The 25,308-nt window shown below is 34.2% G+C and overlaps 2 protein-coding genes and 1 non-coding gene across 3 annotated transcripts; 1 reads left to right on the forward strand and 2 right to left on the reverse strand.

The window, feature by feature from the left end:
* Window positions 1-2,473: 2,473 nt before the first annotated feature.
* On the reverse strand, window positions 2,474-5,472 carry LOC120075598 (vignain-like). The gene is given in 4 exon segments (XM_039029136.1): window positions 2,474-2,774; window positions 2,873-3,010; window positions 3,107-3,339; window positions 3,494-5,472. Coding segments are annotated over 4 exon segments (1,125 nt in total). The 5' UTR covers window positions 4,032-5,472; the 3' UTR covers window positions 2,474-2,558.
* A 3,393-nt stretch (window positions 5,473-8,865) lies between these two features.
* Window positions 8,866-9,780, reverse strand: LOC120075596. Its single transcript, XM_039029134.1, has 2 exons — window positions 9,537-9,780; window positions 8,866-9,282 (listed from the first exon to the last, which is right to left on the reverse strand). The coding sequence occupies exons 1-2, from the start codon at window positions 9,639-9,641 to the stop codon at window positions 9,196-9,198; spliced, it is 192 nt and encodes a 63-aa protein (XP_038885062.1). The 5' UTR covers window positions 9,642-9,780; the 3' UTR covers window positions 8,866-9,195.
* Window positions 9,781-9,893: 113 nt separating this feature from the next.
* TRNAT-UGU lies at window positions 9,894-9,965 on the forward strand. The gene has a single exon. It is a non-coding gene; the product is annotated as a tRNA-Thr (tRNA).
* The last annotated feature ends 15,343 nt before the right edge of the window (window positions 9,966-25,308 follow it).

Genomic DNA, 25,308 nt, shown 5'->3' on the forward strand with positions numbered 1-25,308 from the left:
CCAAATGCACAATCACAAGCAACATGTCATGAAAACATATGATTGGGACCGGAAAACGTATAATAACATGTGGTGGTCGGTTATGCTTCCAACATAAATCTCTTAGCCCTGATAGGAAGATGAGGACCTAAGCGAAAACTAACCCATCTGATGATTAGCGGGTCATGCAGTCAGTAGGGCCAGAGTCGCATCCAACATCAACCATTAGCATAAACGTAATATGGACTAGAGGGGTGCAACCATACATACCCTGCTAGTCCCTAGCATAAACATAACGTAAGATTAGGCCTAGAGGGGTGCAACCATACATGCCCTGCCAGCCTTGGAAGCATAAATTTCTCCCGCCCTAATAGGAAGATGGGGACTTAAGCAGAAACTAACCCAACTAATGATTAGCGGGTCATGCAGTAGTAGGGCCAGAGTCGCATCCAACATGAACTATTAACATAAACGTAAGGTTAGATTGGAAGCATAACTTACACCTAATTAAAACTTGATTTTAACGTAATCGGTGAACAACATAATGCATGGGGTCCCTTGTAGAGAAACGTGTTCTAAACATGTAATGCAATATAACAATTAACATAATCATGCAACATAATAAAGGTACACTACCATAGAACATTTAAAGAGAGGGTGAGATAAACTACTTACCTGACTGTGATCTAATTATTCCTTATTATTCTTTATGATTTGATCAGTAGAGCTTTCCCTTTTTAAACTAGAAGGAAATTTGGCAAAATTTGGCAGAACCTTACCCGAGATTTTCTCTTTTAACCTCACAGAACTTCCTCACTCACACTTACTTTTTCACACGATTCTTTGTTACTGAGATTTGTTTGAGAATGGGTTTAAATCTTCAGGCAAAGGGTCCTATTTATAGTAGTTTTCAGCTCTTCTCAGTGTGATAAATCATTGTACAGGTGGCTTCTTTAAAATTACTTAGGGTTGAAGGAATCCTCTCAATAAGACACCTAATCTTGGCTAACGTTTGCCCTTACGTCATTATTCTTTGTTTGTATTCAATTTTAGGGTTTTTCCATGTATAATCTATAAGATCGTGGCCAAATTCAACGCATAATTTGCGCTTCTGTCCAAATCTCGCTCACTCTGTTCTCAGAATCTCGCTTTCTCCAGTTTTCTCGCTAGGAATTCACTCTGTCCACTCTCGCTTTGTCCAAATCTCACTCCGTCCAAATCTCGCTCTCCCTGCTCTCAGAATCTCGCTCTCTCCAGCTTTCTTGCTGGGAATCCCGTTTTCTCCACTCTCGCTCTCAAATTTTCTCTTCCGTCTCGCTCTCTCCAGCTTTCTTCTACAATTCTCGCTCTTTCCGATTTTTCTTCACTTCAATCTCACTCTCTCCAGGGATCTCGCTCTCTCTACTCTCGCCAGCCTCAATCTCGCTAGCATCGCTCACTGGGGTTTCTCACTCTCCAATTCTCTCTTCGATCGCGCAGCTCTCTTCTCAGAATCTCGCTCTCTCCAGTTTTCTCGCTGGTGTGGCTCTCGCTCTATCCCACTTTCTCGCTGCAAATCTTGCTTTCTTCAATCTCGCTCTCTCCAGCTTTCTCGCTACAATTCTCGCTCTCTCCAATTTTTCTTCAATCTCGCTCTCTCTCTAGGAATCTCGCTCTCACTCTCGCTTTCTCCAATTTTCTCTTTAATCTCGCTCTCTCCAGGAATCTCGTTCTCTCCATTCTCATTTTCTCCAATTTTCTCTTATTTACTTTTTTATTTATTTATTTATTTATCATTAAATTAGAGTCTTTCTCATTCCACCTTCGTTCTTTCCAATTTTCTTTTCTTTTTTTATTATTATTTATTTATTTATTTATCATTAAATTAGAGTCTCGCTCTCTCCACTTCGTTCTTTTCAATTTTCTTTTATTTTTATTTTTATTTTTATTTATTTATTTATTATTATTATTATTATTATTATTATTTTTAATTGTTTCTCTACTTCCTAAATTAAGGTTAGGGTATTTATATTTATCATCCAATAAATTTCAATATTTAATTCCCTGTAGTGTATGCGTACAAATCTGTGTTGTTACATCTTCTATCCTTGATTATTTTTTTATCACTTTCTTATTCCAATTTTTTTATAACTCAATCAAATATTTAATTTAATTTGATGCAATCTCCTTTTCAAAGACTCCAAAAGAACAAGAACATCTAAATTGAAACTAAATTATCAATGATTGATGTTTAAAGTACAAAATAAATGTCTATAAGTAGCCTTTATATGGGTGATAGATTTTTATATGCATGTGAAGTCCCCTTATCACGAATAGACTTTTAGAATTAGATTTAAATTTGGTTAGTCGCTATGAAATTATTGCTAAGAAAAAAATGAAGCGATAAAATAGAGTAATTTTATAGTAATTATATTCCAAACTTAATAAATGAAACAAACTATTTTAATAAGTGTAAGAGAATACAAGTTTCTTATTTTTCATAAAACATAACAGAAATAAGGGATGTCAATGCTTCGAATCCCTTGGTTTTAAATGTGTTGAAATCTTGTAAATAGAAGGTTGTTTTGTGGGGTATGGAACTAGAACTTGATGGGATAAGAAGCTTCCATGGCTATTCCACACAGACCTTCGGGCTGCTCCACTCCTCGCTTCATTCTTACGTAGCCTTCCTCTCCCCATCCAACTCCCCATGAGTTCCTCACGATCCAGTAATCTGTTCCGTCTTCTGTTGTTCCGTATCCAATCGCCACCACTCCGTGATTAAGCTCTGTTCCGCAGTATCCATCGAATACTCCCTGCAATTTTGCCGCATTTTAAACATTATTAGCAATGGCTGAAGCAATTCTAGATTTACAGTGAATCGTTGGATTGCTTGAGTGAATTACGAACTTGCCTGCCAGTAAAATTGGAAATCTCTTCCCGCGGCGTCGATGGCGACTGAGACTGGTTGGTTTGCGACGGCTTGCATTAGAGCATCCTCGTTTTCAGGTATGCTTTCATATCCATCAATTTTAACTATCGGTGAGGATATCTGTTAAACCAAACAAATATATGCCTTAGTTTGATAATTTCTTAAAGGATGAACGGTAGTTTAGGTTTGAATTGATTCATGAATTATAAAACTTACTCTGGATGAGCGACACAATCCTCTTGATCCATGGTAGGGATAGCTGTTCTCAGTAGCGATTCCACCGTTTCTCCTTATGAAATCGAAAGCGATTTCCATGAATCCTCCGTTACATCCTTCGTTCCTGTAATTGCAATCGAGCAGCTCTTGCTCTGATAGAGATAATAGCTGGTTGGTTCTGATTTTGTTGATTCCTTCAACTGCAGCCACACTTGAAAACGCCCAACAGCTACCTACAAATCGATTTTAAAATCATTCATTATTTGTAAGCATTACGATTTCATAATCTTGTTGAGACAACACTCAAAACTTTTGAATGTTGTTTTAGTTATCGAACTTTTTTTTTTTCCCTCGAGCAATATACAAAGCCAGAATTAGAAATTATACCACATCTGCCTTGCTCTTTGATGCCATTGACAGCTCCTCTTTCCCTCCAATCAATGTAAGATGGAAGATCTGTAGCCTCCTCGTACATGAATCCACTGGTCCCTTCTCTTCTCCTGCCATGTAACTTTCTGTAGTGACTAATGTTGGAGCGAGCATAGAAGTTCACAAACTCGTAATTCGACATATCTGCGAACTTGTTCAACTTCAGCTTGTATGGTTTGTTCATTTGGTTTACTGTGAACACATGGTTCACGTTCTCCTTAAACACTTTGAAACGTTTATGCTTCTCCTTTAGGTCCCTTGAGATTGTGTGATGGTTACCCCATCTCTCATATAGCTTCCACAGACTTTCTTCTGTTGCCAACTCCTTCTCATCGAATTCAAAGCTTTCAGCAAATCCTGAAATTAGAACAATCAAAAGAAGAGGAAGCAAAAGAAATTTGATAATGGCCATAATGATTTGGTAAAACTAGCTCAATGGGGTATGAGTAGTATGATGGATAAGCAAGATGTTGCTTGAGTTGATATCGCAATGCATGTCTTAGCAGCTTATATAGACATTGTGTTGGTGAAAGAAATGGAACTGGAGCAATTTGCACCCAACCAAACCAACTTGATCACTTTTTCTGTTAGTAATAATATGATGATACAGTTTTCTTGATTGTAGCGCTAGAATTTGATAAGCATTTATCCCATTTAATTGTTATGTATAAGGAGCTGAGTGTTGAATGTTTATTATTATTATGTTAAATCACCATACCTGATGTAGTACGAAATGTTAGGTATAAGTAGTCTAGTTTAGTGGTTAACCTTAAATTAATTAGTGTTTCATCTGTAGTTTGGATTTAATCAATTAATAATTAGGTTATTGCAAGGATGGTAATAGAGGTTTTGAATATTATTTTGTTTAGTTGGGCATGGATTTGGCCTAATCTCAAATCTATCTGTTGCATTAACTTATCTCTTAAAACACAATCAATAGAAAATCATCTTTGACAATCAGTAAAAGATTTCAATATACATGCATGGTGGTGAGGGGGTTTGGGTTGAATAAAAGTGAAGCAACTTTTGATTTCCAAACAGTTCAAACTTTTAGCCAGAAAATGTGGAAAGGTGACACTGATGCTTGTGTATCTTCAAAATGGGGACTTTTCATTGGGAACTGGGAAGGATCATTTTGGTCCACATAATATGGAATTTGTTTAGCCACTGATTTTTTTTAAATAATAATAATTCAAAGTTAGTTTTTATTGATGCAGGTTAAATAATAGAGCGATGATTAGATTGTAACTAATCTCCATACCCCTTTCTCTACATTAAAATATTAATTATTTTTTATAAAAAGATGTCACGTGATAAATTTTTATTGAGTACAGTAGGTGTTGCACAATAGATGGGGTGGCTCGGCTGCACTTGAGTATTTTCATAAATAATAATACTCATCGGAAAGAATGCACCTCTGACCTATTTTAGATGCCCAAAATAAAAAATGTCCCCTCGAAATTGATATTATGGACAGTAAAGTTACAAATTTGCCATTCCTTTAAACTTTTTTCTTTCTTTCTCTTTCCTTCTTTTTCTTTTTCGGAGTGACCACAACTTCGTCGGCATACTTTGGCGAAATTTTATTTTCAACTTGTCCGACTGACCAACTCCGGCGAAATTTTTTCTCTTCTATTTTTTTCTTCTTTGCGACCAACTACGAAAAAACCACGCACCAACTCCGGTTGTGAGAGAGAAGAGAAAGGAGAGTGATCTGTGAATGAGAAAGAAAAGAGAAAGCGAGATACAAAGCAGAGAGTGGTTTGTGAGTGAGGAAATGAAGAGAGAGCAAGAGCGAATGGTAAAGAAAAACTACGTTTTAAAAAAATGATGGAATTTTTATTTTTCTCTTAAAATTTAGGCCATACATACAAAAATTCCATATACATTATCATGCAATCAAATACCACGTGTAAATACCTTTGTAAACTTTTTAGCGGAAATGTTATAAACAATCTTTTTTTAATAAATAAAATTAAGAATTATGAAAGGAAAAAAAAACTAAAATTAAACCACCTTCAAACAGGGTGTAAAAATGATATTTTAACATATATTATTATGACGTGGGGCATGAGTAGTGACATTGCGCGTATGAAATAAGAGAACGTGGTTGGTTTGTTAATATTCATTAGTCTGTTTAATGTGTTATGCATAGGAAACATGGAGTCGTAATCCCATCCCAATGTTAGGAAGCAGAGTGGAATTCGATAATGAATCCTCCCCCAATTGCGAATGCCTTTTAATGCAAAACAGAAATCTTTTCAGTAAACGCCGAAATAGATGAATCACTGCCTTTTCCAGTAACCCACATTTCTCTCAAATCCGTTCCTTTGTGTCGCTGTTAGCTTGTATGCTAGGCTGGAATTATATATCTTTTTTAAGAATATCAAATCAATTTTGACTCCAAGTGTTATATCTCCTTTCATCATAAATTTTTAGTTTCGATGAATTGTACTTCAAATTTAGATGTGTTGCAATTTTACTTCTCTAATAAAGTCGTACTTCAAATAGTTTTTAAAAAAATTATCGTACACGTTCAAGATGAAGTAACTCATATGTACGAAATTTTAAAGAAAAATGGCAATAGTGCTTACCTTTTTGGGGGGGGTTGAAATTTATGAATGTTAACAAATAATTGAAATCTCATCTCCTTTGAAACACATTCTAAATCTAACTCAAATTTGAAAAAACACTAGCAAGTTTCTGTATATTTGTATGTTTAGTTCTCCAATTTTAGTTTGGTTTTACAAAACATTTTCTAAAATGTAGCTAAGAAATTAATAGGATTAAAGGTAATTACAATGGCTATTATTCTTAGGGTTAATAATTAAGTGTATAATACCATTTTTAAAGAATTATAAGTAGAAAAATATTTAGGTGTAGCAACACTAATCTTTGTACATTTCACCAAATTGTCTAATCATAATGTGTCATGTAACATTTTTAATTTCTTCTTTTGTGGTGAGTGAGACTGCATAAAGATTAGTGACTCTTGGGATGCACTCAAATATTATCCTTACAAATATAACAAAATCTATAATTATTGCTATAGTCCTATCAACAAATTATGATTTTAAGCTAAAGTTTGGATTTTTAAGAGAGTTTAATGTCTTATATTTAAAAACAGAAAGCAACAATAGTTTTTTCCCACAGGAGGGGATAGTCCATGGGTTTTTTTTTGTAAGGATGGTTTTTTTTTTTTTTCCGACCAAATGAAAAATGAGTACCTTTTTAAATGGAATGAAAAGTGACCTTTTGCTATGTTAGTAAGCTTGTGAATTTACTCACTTGACCCTAAAACTCATCTGCACGGGTCCATACGAATGAGTTCTATTCGATCCTACAAATGTGTATTCGGTGGGAGGTGGTGACACACAACGTTCGATCGTAATTGTTTTTCAAAGCCTTAGAAATTGGATTCCTTAAATATGTTCAACATCAATCAGTCTCCCATAGTTGAACTCAAAAAAGAAAAAACATTAAACATGATGAATGATTAATCAAAACTGAAGGAAAAGAAAATCCACAAATTAACAAGTGTGCACATCAGAGATCCATACCCGCAGAGAAATAAATTCCTGTCCAAATTCAGATGAGCTTAATCAATGTAATGCTAGTAATGTTATGATGGGGGAGAAAATAGAATTATTAAAACGATGTAAAGGATAAAGGACTTCAGTCAAGGAAGAAGAGCACATTGATACATGGGAAATAGCAATCATTTTCTTTAAGACATCCATGGTATTAGAACACACCCTAAGTCAACAAATATATATTGAATTCCAAAGTACAATTTAGTAGATAAAATACAAAACATCATTTCAAAAGCTGATGGTATGGTTGATCTAAAAAATAAGAAGATTTAAAAAGTTTTCATTTGCTTTACACTTAGCAAAATGGTAAACTTCCCTCCAAAGTCCAATCAAACCTAAGCCTTCACTACTAACGGCTGGACAGCAGCCAGTATCTGCATTTACATCTCTATGCCTTCACATTTCCTGCTTCCACTCATTCAGCTTAGAAGCTGATCAAATATATTTAACTTCATCTTTCCTCCTCCATATTTCAGCTAGATGTTACCCTCGTGCAACTTCCAAAATTCACAAGGACAAGAACGAACAACAATCTTGGAGAAGATACCATCCATTTTCAGGGTATGGTCATGTAGTTCCTCCTATACCATTTACAACCCACATATTCCCTCTATGTATTTGCACCAATGAATTATGAAATCATGTCAACAATTCATGACACTATGCAGATTGCAAAATGTTAAATCACCAATCAACCCAAAGACTTAAGCTGATAGGTCATGGTAAATTAAATTATATCAACACTTTAATACTCCCCCTCACTTGTGGGCTTAAAAGTTTGTAGAAGACCTAACAAGTGGAAAACAATATTAATTGAGGAAGAAATGACATTACAGGAGTTTGAACACATAACATCCTGTTTTGATACAATGTTAAATCATCAATCAATCCGAAATCTTAAGTTGCTGAGTTATGGTAAAGTTAATATATCAACACTTCAATACAAAAGGATCAATTTCTATGGTCAGACTAAATCCATCACACAAGAGACAACTATTAAGGTTTTTGCATATGGATATACGATAACCCACCGTACAACATACAAGTAGGACTATAACAGGTCTTTGATCACGCAACCCTCCAGGGCAAGCAAGAACTGATATGCAATAAACATTTATGAGTTTAACAAACTAGATGGTTATTCTCAAATCTCAAGTCATCAACACAACCGAGCAAATGCCCTTACAGATGGGGGTTGTGGAGATGTCTTGTGGAAGTCTTGTTGTGTGAAATCCCTAATGACCATAGTAGTATAGCAAGCCTGAACTCAACCTAGAAATAATGAATCTTATAGAGTTGAGGATGATGTTATTTTTCAATAAAAAGGGCCAAATAATTTCTACTTCATAAGGATGATGTTTTATTGAAGCCACTCTACATGAAAAGATATGAAGAAACAAGAAACTATCATCTATCATGGACTGAATAAACAGGGACTGATCCAATGTCAAACACAGAAACAAAAACTTTGAAAGCATTTCAAAGCTACGACCGGGTCCAAAATAAGCACGCAGCATGAGCATTCATTTATCTCAGTAGAAAACTAAAAGGAGCACATGATTAATCAAGATGCAGATGCAATTTTCTACAAAGAAGAATAGTGATATTCCTCCACAGAAGGAAATTTATTCAACAAAAGCAACCTTTAGGTAGCTGCATTGGTATCTGTTTTTCAGCTAAAACATGAAATCGATAACTCCAGAACCCCAGGGAGTCTGAACATATGAATTCAAGATAGAAGCAAACGATTTCTCATTGCAAAGCAAGGTAAGAACACAACACTGAGTCAAGTTTTGACAAACTGAATCATGATGCAAATTCAATTATTCAAAAAGCAAAGCTCCAAATTGAAATGAGCGTTGTTTACCATTTGATAACCATGACAAATGTAGAAGTGAGTAATCAACCATTTATAGGCCACTCATTTATCATTGTTCTAGAACAGACAGACAAACGATATTTATAAAATGTCAATCTAAACTTATCGATTCAATACCGATAGCAGCAACAGAACGAGAAGAAAATAAAAAGAGAACGGAAGGACAACAGGTGAAGAAAAGAGAAGAGTCAAGCAAGAGAATCGTTCTGTTTCGCTTGTTGCAGTAGCTCTTCTCTAACTCTTCTGATCTCTGCTTCCCTTTCCAATCTCTCTTTCTGCAACAGCAAAGTGGAACACAGAGAAACATTATAAATAATTACAATTTAGATTCCAAAAGTTATATAAGATATCGCATTCAAAGCTAAATAAATCAAGGAATTCGCTGGGGAAACGTTGCCACCTAGGGTTTTCCTTTTTCCCACGCTTCTATGGAGACGTAGCCATCACGTGAAGAAATAACTATAAGAATTATGAAATGAAACATAGGATACAATTAGAGAAATCTGAAGGAGGGGAATTGAAAGATAACCTTTTCGTCTTGACGGAGAGCGATCCAAACATGGAGTTTATCCATTGACTGCCAGAATACGAAGGCCCCCAACGTCATTGCAAAGAACGTCGCTACTTTCACCATCTTCTTCTCTTCAACTTGAGAAGCTCGTCTCTTCTACAGAGTGTAATGATCGATAAAACGCGACGCAGAAACTCAGGAGAACAAGGCCAGGAACGGAAGTCGGAGATGGTGGTGAGATGCGAAGATGAATAGATCTCTTCGAGAAATAATCTGATGCTATGAAACTACATGTGCTGAATTTGCAACCTGCCTACATCCAATTTTGAGTTTATTATAAAATATTTAAATATAATTAATTAGTAAGAACAAGTTGCCCCTATAGCTCAGTGGTAGAGCGTCAGTCTTGTAAACTGAAGGTCTGTAGTTCGATCCTGCATGGGGGCATTTCTTTTTATGGTTTTACTAACTTTTAATGTCATTTCTTTTTAATTATTATTTTGAGGATGCGATTGTTAGTATAATCGATTAAAGCTTTTTATTTTTTATTTATTTATTTTTTTCTTTCAAATTCACTAATTTGATACTTATGTAAATTTTAAAAAGAGAACTTTGTAATAATTCTTTTTCATTTAATTTTTTTTATTTGAGGATTGAATAAGCCTTTTAATTCTAAACGTTAAATTTAAACAAAAATATTTTCTATTTTTTTAAAAATTTATTTTGAATGTGATGATTTGATTATTCTCTTAATTTTAAACTTTAATTTAAGTATTGATTTTTTTTATTTTATGCTAATCTTATTATTAGGGGTGTACATGGATTGGATTGGGTTGGGTTAAGGGTGTTTTTTTGGATTAACCTGAAAATTCAAGTTGGTTTGATTAGAACCCAAATGACCCAAATAAACTTTCCAACCAAACCCAATATAATTCTTAAAATTCGAGTTTGGTTGGGTAGAGTGTCAAGTTATAACTTATTTTTTATTTTTAATGAAAAATATGTAAATTTATATACAATACATGACTAATAACTAAGATCTCATAAAATTAAAATGCTAAATACTGAATATCTATGATATATATACTTTCTTGTTTAAAGTTTGATTACTATGTATGGATTAATTTGTGAATTTTAATATTTTTCTTATAAATTATTATGATATTTGTCTTGATTTTTTTTTTATTTCATCCTAATCTTATTATTAGGAGTGTACATGGGTTGGGTTGGGTTGGGTTGGGTTGGGTTAAGGGTGTTTTTTGGATTAACCCGAAAATTCTGGTTGGTTTGATTACAACCGAAATGACCCAAATAAAATTTCCAACCAAACCCAACCCAACCCTTAAATTTTGAGTTTGGTTGGATAGGGTATCAAATTATAACTTATTTTTTATTTTTAATGAAAAATATATAAATTATAATACAACACTGACTAATAACTAAGATCCCATAAAATTAAAATGCTAAATACCTAATATCTATGATATTTATTATAACTTTAAAACAAAGACAAATTCATAACAATTTAAAAGAAAAATATTAAAATTCACAAATTAATCCATATAAAGTAATCAAACTTTAAAACAAAAAAAGTTATATATATATATATATATATATATATAATTATATATATATATATATATATATATATATATATATTCGGGTTGGGATGGGTCAACCCAAATTTTCTTTCTAGCCAACCTACAACTCAACCCAATAAAAATAGAAAAATCCAACTCAACCTAACCCAAGAACAAAAGAGAACTTTGTAATAATATTTTGTGATAATTCATTCTTATTTAAAAAATTTTATTGAAGGATTTAATAAGTCTTTTAATTCTAAACTTTAAATTTAGATTTAATTGCCACGTCACTTACTAAATTAATGACGAAATTCAAAATCATCAAATTTGGGACCAATTAGGAGTTGACATGTGTCCTAAATTGAAGTTAAAGACAAATTTCAATGACGCCACGTGTTTTCATCACAAGCGTTGGATTGAGTAAAATTGATTTGGCCCAATTTGATATTATGATTTAGTCTATAGTTCAGTTAAGCCTAAAAATGGGCTTAATTTGTCCCAAATGCCAAAGCAAGCCCAAATCTAATCTAATTGGGCCCAAGGGCCAGGCCCATGGACCAATCAAGCTCAAGCCCACGAGACCCACTAGAGAACTCTCTATATAGAGAGCTCTCTTCATTTGTGGGGGTTGGCAATTTTACACTCTAGAGAACCTAGAGAGAATTCTACAATCAGGAGACTCCCTCACTACTGAAGCTGTACATCCGTTGAAGACACAAGTCTCCTGAAGATTCAAAGTTTCTTCGAAGACTTCGACTTCAAGAACACCATGTGCTCTGCTCCCTTAAGTCAGGCATGCACATTCAATTGAGAGAGATCAGAGGATCAAATACTAGAGATCGAACCACATCGCATCAAATCAATATCATTATCAACCAAGTTCAACTCCACGAAATACGTTTCTCCGAAAACCACATGCGAACTAATTGGCACACCCAGTGAGACATCTCTACTTCCCATCTCTCTCGAAATTCAAACAAATCAATGGCACCAAAGAAAGTTGCATCCAAAGTAACTGCTTCAAATGACTCCTACACAGGACCTGTCACCCACAGTCATTCAAAGGAAGTTATGCAGGAGCACAAGCAAAGTTCCGTCATTGTGCACAACATTATGAAATAGATGACAGAGTCTCTTAAAGGTGGGATTTTCATCAAGGAAAATCCTTTGTTTGACAACTCTACTTTTGCTTCTAGCAAGTGAAAGAGAGATCACAACTAGATGTGATTTTTGTCACGATGACGAACGTAATAGCCGAGGCGGCCATTGCTGAAATGGAACGAAAGATAAATTTTCTAATGAAAAAGGTTGAGGAGCGAGATCATGAGATCGTTGCCTTGAGAGAACAGATGCAGGCTCGTGAAGCTACTGAGTCGAGCTAGACTCCTATTGCCAAGGAAAATGACAAAAGGAAGATCGTGTTGCAAGAAAACCAACTGTAACAATTTGACGAAGTAAATATGTATAAAACAGAAGCTAACAGAATCATTAAGCACTCTAACTACACTTAATTTGAGTATAAAGCATGCGGAAAAACATATTTTTAACAAAGAGGTTTCAACTTGAATATCTTTGACGATTTCCATGTAATCCTTTGCTATATCTACGAATTAGATCTCCAAATCTTCAGTAGATCCCCAAGAGAATCCTCTCTACTATTCTCAGCCTTGGATTTGAGTGGTAGAACTCTGAATTGAGAGGGACTGAAATGGGTTTTAAGGGAGCTAGAGAACAAAAATATTTTTTTTTTTTTTTTTTTTTTTTAGAAATTTCACAAATTTCATATTGCATCTCTTTCAATACTCTAAAAATGGAGTATTTAACAAGTTGATTCATGTAAGCACTTACCAATTCAGCTAATTGAAACTTCAATTAATACTTAGATAATAGGCAAGGTATTAAAATGTGGATTAACCCACTCAAAATATCAAATTTCAAATTTTTAAAAAGAATTAGATTTAATTCTAAACTAAATGAAATTTCAATTTCTAAAATTGAATTTATGAATTGGATTTTGATTTAATTTTAAATAATTAAATAATTAATAATTTAATATCAAATATTAAATTAATAAAACACCTAATTTAAACCTGAATCCTATTCATGTAATCAATATTTAAATCATTATTTAAATATATTAAATTCTCCAATTACATTTAATTTTCAATAAAATTAAGCGTTAATTATTTCAAATATAATTATCCATACCCTAAAAACTGAATTTGAACATTTTAAATTTCAAACTCTAATTTCGAATTTCAATGCTTCAAATTCCCTTAATATTCTAATCCAAGGTTTTATCTTTTACGAGCTAGTAAAGGGACCTTATAGACCTACAGATCATGAGTTCCAACGATTTGAGATTAATCAGATAAACTCTTTAATCCAAAATAATCAATATTCGTTAACTACTGAGACATACCACTATAGCTCGATGTTGCACTCCCCTCACTGTAGATATATTTCTGTCCACATGATTTAACCATAATCAGTAAGTTGATCCTTCACAGGTCGTTCGTATTTATAGCTAGGTCAAAATTAACTTTTTGCCCCTGTAAATACATCTTGCTCCTTAAGTTACCACTGATCTTCTATTGAACAATTGGTTTATATCTAACTAATAAACCATATCTCTCTCGATCATGAGAGGGCAGGGCTCCTTTGTTCAAGACCAGTAATCAACACTTATGGGAACAACCTATATGTTAACCATAAATTGGGTAGGAGTGAATTTCATCTTGCAGAACTATGTCCCCAGCTGGTCTTATCCCTAAAATGGGAGGCTTATTGAGCAGTGTTGTTGAACTACTCTCACTTATGCAGATCAAAGGATAATCCTAACTAAACAGGAATTCATAGTTAACTCAGGATTATGATCAAGTTACCCTAGGTCATCGAATTCAAATAGTCAATTTTAACAGTAAATGGTCGTTATAAAGAAAAGTGACTGTTTGGTGGTCCGGTCTTATGCAAATGTCTTTTTTATAGGATGCCTTCACTCGCATGTCTCCAATGAACGATTTCAAGATCACATCGTTTGTATCAGTACACAAAGTAGGTCACATCCATAGTGTCCCCAAGATGAGGTACTCAATCTCATCCATATACTTATAGACCTTTTAGGATATATACTATAACTTGATCCTCTGTTATGTCTCTACATAAAGTTAAAGTATTCATACTATAGTCATGGGTTCATTTATTTTATTTTATAACAGAATGCAATTTCAATAATAATTTTATCGATAAATAGAATATGTTTCCAAAATTACGAATGCGAGTTTTAGGACATTCCCAACAATCTTCTACTTGAACTAAAACTTCAGTGGGTTATAGATATATACAATGTTGAGAAAAGAGAAAATACAATAAACTAGGGCATCTATATACCTTTGACTTTCTTCCACTTGCCCTAGATTTATGAAGCTCGTAGTACCAGTCTAACCATGTGACCCTCAAACACTTTAGCTGTGAGGGCCTTCATAAATGGATTAACAAGATTATCCTCAGAAGCTATTTTTGTGTCTATCATGTCTCCTTTATGTACTATCTCCCTAATGATATGACACTTTCACTCGATATGTTTTCCATGCTTGTAGCTCCTAGGTTCCTTTGAGTTGGCAGCTGTTCCACTGTTATCACAATACAGGGTGATCAACAGATACATATTTGGAACCACTTCCAAATCTATCAGGAATTTTCTCAGCCATATTGCTTCCTTAGTTGCTTTACATGTAGCTACATATTCAGCTTCCATCGTGGAATCAACAATACAGTTTTGTTTGATGCTTCTCCACACTACTGCTCCTCCGTTTAAAGTGAATAATGATCCTAAAGTAGATTTTCTATCATCTACATCAGTCTGAAAAATCAGAATCAGTGTATCTCGTAAGGATCAAATCCTTAGGATCATACTCGAGCATATAGTCCCTTATTCTCCGAAGATACTTAAGGATGTTCTTAATGGCAGTCCAATGGCTATCTCCAGGGTTGGACTGAAATCTTCTGACGATTCTAACTGCAATGCATATGTCGGGACGTGTACACAACATAGCATACATCAAGCTCCCAAATGTTGATGCATTAGGAATTCTTTTTATTTTATCAACTTCTTGAGGTGTCTTAGGACACTGTTCCGTAGACAAATGAATTCTGTGTCTAAAAGGTAGCATACCCTTTTTGGAATTTTGCATATTATATCTTGACAATATCTTGTCAATATAAGATGCTTGAGATAGTGCTAGCATGTTGTTCTTATGATTTTGAATAATTCAGATTCCAAGAACATATTGTGCATCTCCCAAATCCATATACTCACCATCCCAATCTGATCGAAGTGTTTTTATCCTTCCTAATAGGTTCTCAACACCAGTCTTATACACTTTGAACTTTTCAAAAGTCTCAGACCTATGATGCATTAGGTAAACATAATCATATCTAGAATAATAATCAATAAAATGAATGTAATATTCATATCCTCCTCGAGCTTTAACATTCATCAGACCACAAAGGTCTAAATGTATAAGTTCTAGAGATTCTTTGGCTCTAAAAACCTTTTTCTAAAAAAGATCTAATCATTTTTTCCTCAAGACATGATTCACATGGAGGTAAAGATCTATGTGCTAACTGATTTAGATGACCATTCTTCACCAATCTCTCAATCCTATTGAGATTTATGTGACCAAGTCTTAAGTTCCAAAGATAGGCGTTAGAAGAAATCTTTCTTTTCTTATTTTGAATTTCTATTGTTTTAAATATCTCTATATTTAAAATGGCTTTCGCGTTAGTTGGTTTTAACACATACAAGTTATTTTCAAGTTTAATTATACACATTTGAACACCTTTTGAACTAATCAACACTTCATTTACATAAAAAGTGACTTTATACATATGTTCTAGTAAACATAATACAGAGATTAAATTCCTTTTCATTTTAGGTACAAAAAATATACATTTTCTAGTAAAATTTAAGAATCCAAAACATAACTTGATGTCTCCCACTGTTTCTGCTGAAATGACTTCACCTGTTCCCACCTTGAAAGTCATTTCATTTTCTGATAGCTACTTCCAGAAACTAGTTTCCTGAAAGAAAGTGCAAATATGATTAGCGGCTCTTGAATCTAGTATCCAGGTTAAGTGAGAACTTTCTACTAAACATGTTTCTATTACAAGTAAATTGAATTTACCTTGATTTTCCTTCTCAACTTTCTTCTCTGCAAGATACTTAGGGCAATTGCATTTCCAATGTCTATCGATGTTATAATGGAAACATTTTCCTTTTGCAACTTTTATCTTACTCATAGTAGCAGGAGTCTGTTTCTTCCCTTTTCCTTTTTTCTTCATTTCTATACTCTTATCCTTTGAAGATCCAAATTTCTTTTCAGAGGGTTTTGAACTAGATGAAGCACCCTTCTAAAATTTCCTTTGGGAAACAACATTTGCTTCCTCTTCTTTATTTTTCATTAAGGACTGATAAGTCTGGAGTTCATTTAAGAGAGTTATCAAGTTGTAATCAATCTTATTCATTATAGCGTTTGTACGAAAAGTCAGAAAAATCTTCGAAAGAGATTTCATTATCATACTAACTTGACTCTTCTCATCAATGACAGTGTCGTTTGCTTCCACTATGTTGAAGTGGACTATCATGTACAGGACATGTTCTTTAACAGAGTCCCCCTTTTTCATACGCGAATTGTAAATGTATGTAATAGCATCATGTCGTGCCAATGAGGACGGTTGTCCAAACATCCCTTGCAACGACTCCATGATCTCTCTAGCAGTGACCATGGTTTCATGCTTTTTAGTAAGCACATCAGATATGTTTGCTAAAATATAGACTCTGGTATTTTCATTAGCCCAGACCCATCTTTCATAGGCATTCAGAACATTTTGAGTTGCATTACGATTGGGAAGAGGAGGACTTTCCTCCATTAAAATGAACCTCGGTTCATCAACTACTAGTATTGTATTTATATTTGACTTCCAATTTGTATAACCCTCTCTATTGAACTTATTGGAGGCTAAAAGTTGTATGATCGAGTTCGACATGCTGAAACATAAACAAATTCTATGAGAAAATTGCATCCAAATCCAATTTTAGCAAAAGTAATAAAGTATCCATAATTCTTTATTTATTTGCAACAATATTTTAATGAATCAGAATAGATGTTATTGAGGGGCAGTCAAATATTTTTTCACTAAAGCAAGACATTCTTGACTAAATACTATATCGAGAATAGCTCTTATTCCTATAGTCATTTAGTTATCATTTTCAGTCAAGAACTTACTAACACTTAGTAACTCTTGTAAGCGTGACCCTTCATTTTCAGATTTCATAAAACGGAATGAATATTCTCCCAAATTAGAAGACAATTTTCAAGCCGAAACTAAGAAACCTTATTTATTTCTGAAGTTTAAGTTGTTCTGAATCTTATGTTACAACCCTCCAAGGGGATCACCGTAAAAATGACTAGCTAGTGCCGCCTAAAAACAAGAATAGGCGTAACATAAGAATCTCACGGTTTAAACTAATGAAAGAGATTGTAGGATATGTTGACACATTTCCTGCACCCACTTACTATGAACTACTTCCCTTATTCACCTTGTTATTGACCCATGTAAACACTTTTCAAATGGAGTAGTTACTATAAAAGCGACACGAAGTCGAGCATGGATCTCACAGTTTGAACTCTTAGTGACATGAAAGCTAAATATATCATATATATTATTAATCTCCCACTAAAGTATTCTAATTATTTGGGTAAAGTCTATATGGCTTATCCAAGTATGATATTTATATTTGGATTTAACCTATGATGTCTAAATGATAAAACCATTTTATTACCTCAAACCACTCATGCATGCTCATAAAATCGGCTAACAACGCTCAGTAATTCGGCTATAATACCTAGGTAGGAGGTGTTACGTAAACCGTCAACTTAAGTACGAGCCTTAGATAGGATTATAGATCGATTGAGTTTGTAACCATGTTTTACATGATAACGACCTCTTTTAACTATTAAAACAGGTTGTTATTGAACCTAAATGAGCATGCATATTATCTTTGTTATAGATTTTAAATGTCAAATTCATTTTATCACTCTTATAAAATTATAGACATGCTATAATGTATGCTTAAGTATTACATACATTAATATAACAATTATATTAAACTTATGAAACCCTAGTCATGTCATTTTATAACATATATTAATGCATGGAACATGCTTTCCTATAGTGAGATTTGAAATCTACATGGTATACAATATGCATATACATGTTTAATTTAAAATAACAAACATCACATGCATAAAATATTTAAACAATACTAATATGACCAACTTTGACATCCTAAGCAAGCAATAAACTAATTTATTAAAAAATTAATTTAAAAACAACTTGAAGAAGTCTCTGGACCATTCGAACCAACCCGAACCAATCGAACTGGCCCTCCATAGCTCCAAAAGGGGCTAAATCGGTCCATATTTGGTTGAACCGGACCCAAAGAGGCCGAATCGATCGAACCGGGCTCCTTCCATGAACCAGTTTGCAAGTGCGCACTTTTCTAGTCTAGAATGAGCAACATTGCAATGCCTCGGGCTTCAGGAAGAATAACATTGCAACGTTGTATGGGCAGTGTCGCAACGCTACCTAGCAGTAGCTTCTTCTCCAATTTTTCCAACTGAGCTGGCTTGCTTGAAACTTCAATCATAATCTAGTTTCAACTTTATTGACTCCAATAAAATTAAGACCCTTAATCAAACATTAAGGCTCATCAAACAAGAGCCATTACAATAACAATAATAGAATGAAAGAGAAATCTAGAGCCAAAGTTGAATTAAAATCATATCAGTCAACCAAACACGCATCTCTAGAAATTCACCCACCAAACTCAAATTAACATTAATTAAGTGCTTAAATCATGCTTTGATACCAATTGATAGAGTAAATATGCATAAAACGGAAGCTAACAGAATCATTAAGCACTCTAATTGCACTTAATTTGAGTACAAAGCATGCTAAAAAACAAATTTTTTAACAAAGAGGATTTCAACTTGAATACCTTTGACAATTTCCACTTAATCCTTTGTTATATCCATGAATTAGATCTCCAAATCTCCAGTAGACCACCAAGAGAATCTTCTCTACTATTCTCAGCCTTGGATTTGAGTGATGGAACTCTTAATTGAGAGAGATTGAAATGGGTTTTGAGAGAGCTAGAGAGCAAAAACAGTTTTTTGCATAAATTTCACAAATTTCAGGTTGCATCTTCTTCAATGTTCTAAAAATCGAGTATTTAACAAGTTGACTCATGCAAGCACTTACCAATTCAGTTAATTGACACTTCAATTAGCACTTATATAGTGGGTAGGGTGTTAAAATGTGGATTAATCCACTCAGTATTCCATTTTGGGATAAATTCACTCAAAATATCAAATTTCCAATTTAAAAAAAGAATTAGATTTAATTCTAAATTCAATGAAATTTTGATTTCTAAAATTGAATTTATAAATTGGATTTAGTTTTAAATAATTAATTAAACAAATTTAATTAATTAAATAAATAATAATTTAATATCAAATATTAAATTAATAAAATACCAAATGAACTCCGTTTCCAAAAGCCACATAATATTTTGGATCAAAGACGAAAACCTTGAATTGATCAATGGAGAAAAAACTTACGAAGACATCAAAAAGCTACCAACATTGGAGAATCAAAACAGTGGAATAGAGAGGAATGCCATAGAAAAACAAGAAGTTAAAAAAGAAAAAATAGTCTTTTCAATGGAAAAAAGGATTGGGACGTGTGATGAACAACCTTAACGGATCAACTAGAGAGAAAGAAAAGGAGGAAATACACTATGATGTAAGGGATTTTAATAGGGGTATTTATGGAATAAATCATAAACGAAAATTGAGATGTACAAATTTTGCGTTATTTACAAAATCACAAATATGGAAAACACACTTGCAAAATATTGTTTTAAAATTGTCACCCACTACAATTTTTCTTAGAACAATTTTAAAAGTTATTATGGGTAGAGTAATAAATGAGTTATTTTACCAAACGACTTAGACGATTAAATTTTCCTAAAATGACCTTTTACAATTTCAAAAGCAATCCCAAACAGGTCTATAATACAAGAGTAATGTCAAACACTTTGTTGACCAATGTTAGTTTCATCTGGATTTCTAAACTTTCATTGTTTTACTCTCTAAACTTTTTTTAGAACAACTATTTTGGCAATGCTATGTTTTTTTTCAAAATAACTGTCACTTGTCTAATGTTCGTGTCTAACTAGTGTAGCTTGAAATTATCAATATGCTATACATACTTAAAATTATGTTACAAATTTTATTACAGGCCTAACAAATTTTATTACATACTTAAAATTAGCAAGGCAAAACAATTTTTATTAGCCACTCTCACCTATACATATTAAAGGATTGCCCTCATAAATAAGAGTTCACAACTCACTTAGGATTAAGGTCGAGTCACCTATGGTCATCCTATTGAAATCTTCAAGTAACGATGTTATAAAGAAAGACTATTCATTTCGTGATCCGATTTTATACAAACACTTTATACATGATACCCCCACTCACATGTCTACACATGAATGATTAGAATCTCATTTGTAACACTTTACAACAATTTAACAATTACAAAGTGGGTCATATCCGTAGTGTTACCAGGATAAGACATCCAACCTCATCCATATACTACTGACCGGGTCCTTTTCAATGGTTGTCTAATTCTCGAAAAGAGCCAAAGATCAAAAGAAAATTTATAATACTGAACTACTTCTATCACTACAAAGATGTAGCAATAGTGGTAAGTCCTTGTCGATCCACAGAGAAGCGCAATTTGTTTCATTAAATCAATTTCTTAACTAGAGCTGTAAATAGGGGGTTTAGTGTGGATGAGAATATAGCGTGAAAAATAAAGTACACGGGAAAATGTAACCTAGGATGGGATAATCTAGTCTTAGGTGCAAGTGAGTTCCTATGTTACCTCTATCATTGAAATATCTTGATTGAACATATATTTGATTATGCGTGCACAATGACCTAATCGATGCGAATTAACTAGCTTCTTCAAAGGCTAACAACTAATTAATACGAAATCGATTAAGCGCCCTAATTATCGGTTAAAGCTCTAGCTCTAATTAAACTATATGCTTCTAAATTCTATTAGGGTTGATAGCATCCAAATAGAGATAAAAACATGTGCATTGCGATTAAAGATTCCATTGTGTGATTAAATAATTAGGGAGCCCAATTAATTAATCAATTACTCTTTAAACCTAGTTAAAGTATGCATCCTAAGATTCAAGTCCAACCAATAAATCCTAGAATACATACTCAACTAATTGTTATTAATGGTGATTATAGCTAGATGAAGAAGAAGATGACATGGAAGCCACAAATTGATTAGCAAAAACATATACCTAAGAGAGGAGCGTCAATCCAAGCATAAGCATACATTTAGAAGTTAAAATAGATTCAAAAGAAGCATAAATCCAAATAAACTCAATTCAATCAAAATAAAATCTCAAGAAATATATATAGGTTTGCCCCCAAGAACTAGAAAAATTCACTTGCCTCAACAATCTATAGAGATGAAAAAGAGAGGGAGCACCCAATCCATGATTACAGTAAAGAAAAAAAAATGAAAGAAAACCTAAACACTAATACTGTAGATGGGCAGAGGACAAAGAAACAAAGAAAATGAGTGGCCACTTGCCAAAATCGGCCACCCGATTGAAAGTTACAACGAAAATACCGATGAGTAGTTTTTATAATCGCGCGATAGCGCTGTGGTGCTATAGATCAGCGCGTGGTGCTATGCCCTATTTTCAGCTTCTGTTTAGAGCACCGAGCATGGCGCCGAGTATGGCGCCACTACGCTCTCACCTAGGGGTTGTTTTGACATTTTTTCTTCCGTTTGAAGCCTTGGAAGCCCCCGTTCACTTCTAATAACTCTAAATTGAACTCGAATGGCCTGTGATGCTTCAGAATGCATGATTTGATCAAGAATTTACAATTATAATCATTTAAGCACATTAAACATAACAACCAAGATAAATTAAAGGCATAAAAGTAGCTCTTTTGGAGAGCTATCATACACCCTCAACCTAAAATTTGCTCGTCCTCGAGCAAGGCAAAACAAAATATAGGTATGAATCATGTGATGCAAATGAGGGACTTGAATCTCAAGGCTAAAGATAACAAACTATTCACAAAGTTAGGGTCATACAAATGAATGCACTAAATCAAGAAATTTAAAACAAATTCCCTATCCCCCTACGTTTGTGTGTGCTTATCCAATCCTATCTAGGTCTTTACTAGCCCGAGAAGGTTTTATTCGGCCTTCAATTTATTTCCCCCTACTCTGGCTTCGAGGATCAAATATTAAGCTTCCTAGACCCAAGGTAACAATGTAAAACATAAGGGAACCATACTTTTATTCTACTTTTTTTCTTTCTTTCTTTCTTTCTTTCTTTTTTTTTTTTTTTTTTTTTTTACCTTTTTCTTATTTTACACAAAAGATGAAGCCTTATCCAGACTACGCCACCTTCATTTTGGCTTGCCTACATGGGTTATGTCACACCCCTTCTCAGATTGCTCTTTTATTCAGGAAAAGGACATGACCGTAGTAGTTACTAGCCCTTACTGCCCGCAACCACCAAGACTTTTAATCTAATACCAACCTGTTACAAACATTAATAATCTACACATACAGCAAATCTCCCAAAGGGATTCTACAAAACTTTATAAACATATGCATACAGCTACAACATTACTTTTACAGGAAACAAAAAGGAAACATCCCAGAAGGCCCAATCATTCCTAAAGAAGCCCTAGTCCCTTTTTACAAAACATGTGTACATAAATAAATTATCAACCTAAATCTTCTTAATAAGCCGAGACTTTTGGTGGCAAGCAGCAACAGGATCAACCTTGAGGAAACTGACCGCTACCTGAGAAAAGAGAATACAAAAATTTGGTGAGCTAATAGCCCAGTGAGTGACTATAGAATCATAACGCAACAAGCATAGCAATACTATGAACATGTAAACACACAAATGAGTAAACTCAACAATTGTCCCTAAATATAGCTTTAAGCCATTCTTGGAATGTCATTAAACGTTATTATTCCCTAATTAAGAACGAGCCTAAATGCTCTAGCTCTCAATGTTTACAACCAGCCAAGAGACCTATACCTCGGTCCCCCATTCATAACTACCTACGTGCACGTGGCCACTCTAAATACTATCATATTTTAGATACTTTCGCTCAGATACCTTTTCAAATGTGTCCTTTAGTATCGAGCTTCTATGATACCTTTTCATATGTCCTTCGGTATCAAATTGGCCGGATACCTTCTCAAAAGTCCTTCGGTATCAAATTGGCCAGGTACCTTCTCAAGTGTCCTTCGATACCTAATTGGTTGGATACCTTCTCAAAAGTCCTTCGGTATCAAATGTGTATTCTGTAACACACACTAAGTTCCATAGCCTAGTATAACACAAGAGCTATTCCATTGCCACTCATTCACACAAGAATTCATTCTCCCGTAACCTTCCTTTAGAAAGCATATATCAAAATCAGAACATAACTTTTGTAAAGGTTACACAACATACCTTGGCCTGTGCTACACACATACAAACCGGGAGACATGCATTAAGTTATTCTTCCACAATTTGTTACTTGAGGAAGTGTAAATACATCATTAATGTCATTGTGCTTTACTTGATCAGATATGCGTGAATATTAAAAACTTAGATTTTACTTAGTCACTCATAGTTCATCAGGCTTCTACTGGTTTATACGCTTCCCCTAGCTCCTCTTGGCCTGAAAAGATATAACTCCTGATTAAAACTACTTAGAATTCCTAGCTTATCTCAAATAATTTATTTATTAAAAGAACTTCCATCAACACAGTCAGCTTCACTGCCAAAATCCCCCTAAGCGATGCTGGCGAGATCCCCACAAGCGACACTGGTGAAATCCCCAGGAGCGATACTGGTGAAATCCTCTGGAGCGATACTAGTGATACCCTCTGGAGCGACACCAGCAATACCCTCTAGAGCGACACCAGCGATACCCTCTAGAGCAATACTAGCACACCAATGATACCCTCTAGAGCGACACCAGTGATACCCTCTAGAGCGATACCAAGCTTTTCTTGCGAAATTCTTAGCGATACTCACTTCAATTCCTAGCAAGATTTCCCCCGAGAGCAATACCCTCCTTACAAAGTCTCACTGTAATTCTCCACGTTGAACTGCTTGCTTGTTCTTCACAAGCAGCTGTCTGTTTATGCCCAATTCCCTAGTACAACTTCAAAAATTCATAACTCAAAATCCAGAGCTCTTTTCAAGAAACTTCCTTCTACAAACTTGTTTAGATTTGAGTAGCTTTCTTACCTTAAAATTTCAGCCCAAATTTCCTTGTAGTTTGGCTTGGAGCTTTCAAGATTCACTATAGGTCCGGATTAATCCGTGGTTCTGCCTCTTTTGCAAATTCTCCTCCTTTGTTCTTCTCCTCTTGTAATCGTTCTCCAACAAGACCACCTCGAAAACTAGATTCTCCCAGCTTTCAAATGGCACTGAATTTACTAGATTTCCTCTTGTCAATTGTCGAAACCATACCTTTGAATTTTCTCTTCCCTCTTAATCTCTCTGCCACTTCCTGAATTCAAGGAATAAATTGCCACGTCATCCTCTCTTAGTGCTTCCAGCCAGATAATGATTGAGTTCCTTCATGTAAGATATTTCCTTCCCTTTCTTCAAAATCCCTATAAACAACATATTTATCTACTTTAAAATAAAATATGTAATATAGCACCCCTTTTGGCCAAAACATGCTTATCTAAGGAACCTAAGTTCGGGGTTTATAGGTTACGTGGAAGACATCCAACTACAAGCAATGTATCCTTTAGAGGTGTCCAAGCTTACTCATTTCTCAAGGATACTTTAGTTTAGAGGGAAACTACGAATGCCATAGCCACCCCATGTTAATCACACCCTAAGAAAGAGGAGTAATCCCCTTCAAGAATATCATACAAACTTACTTTTACTCTGTAACGGTGCCATTTAACGAAAAGAGCCAAAAATCAAAAGAAATTTATAATACCGAACTACTCCTATCACTAAAAATACATAACAATCGTGATAAGTCTGGGTTGATCCGCAGGAA

This window comes from Benincasa hispida, chromosome 4 (genome assembly GCF_009727055.1).
Source record: "Benincasa hispida cultivar B227 chromosome 4, ASM972705v1, whole genome shotgun sequence".
Taxonomy (NCBI): domain Eukaryota; kingdom Viridiplantae; phylum Streptophyta; class Magnoliopsida; order Cucurbitales; family Cucurbitaceae; genus Benincasa; species Benincasa hispida.

Bases quoted from the DNA above. Each gene is read 5' to 3' on its own strand.
- LOC120075596 (XM_039029134.1), bottom strand. From the start codon at position 9,641: ATGGTGAAAGTAGCGACGTTCTTTGCAATGACGTTGGGGGCCTTCGTA. The intron at 9,283-9,536 runs GTTATCTTTCAA...TTGCTGTTGCAG, and splicing joins CTCTCCGTCAAGACGAAAAG to AAAGAGAGATTGGAAAGGGA.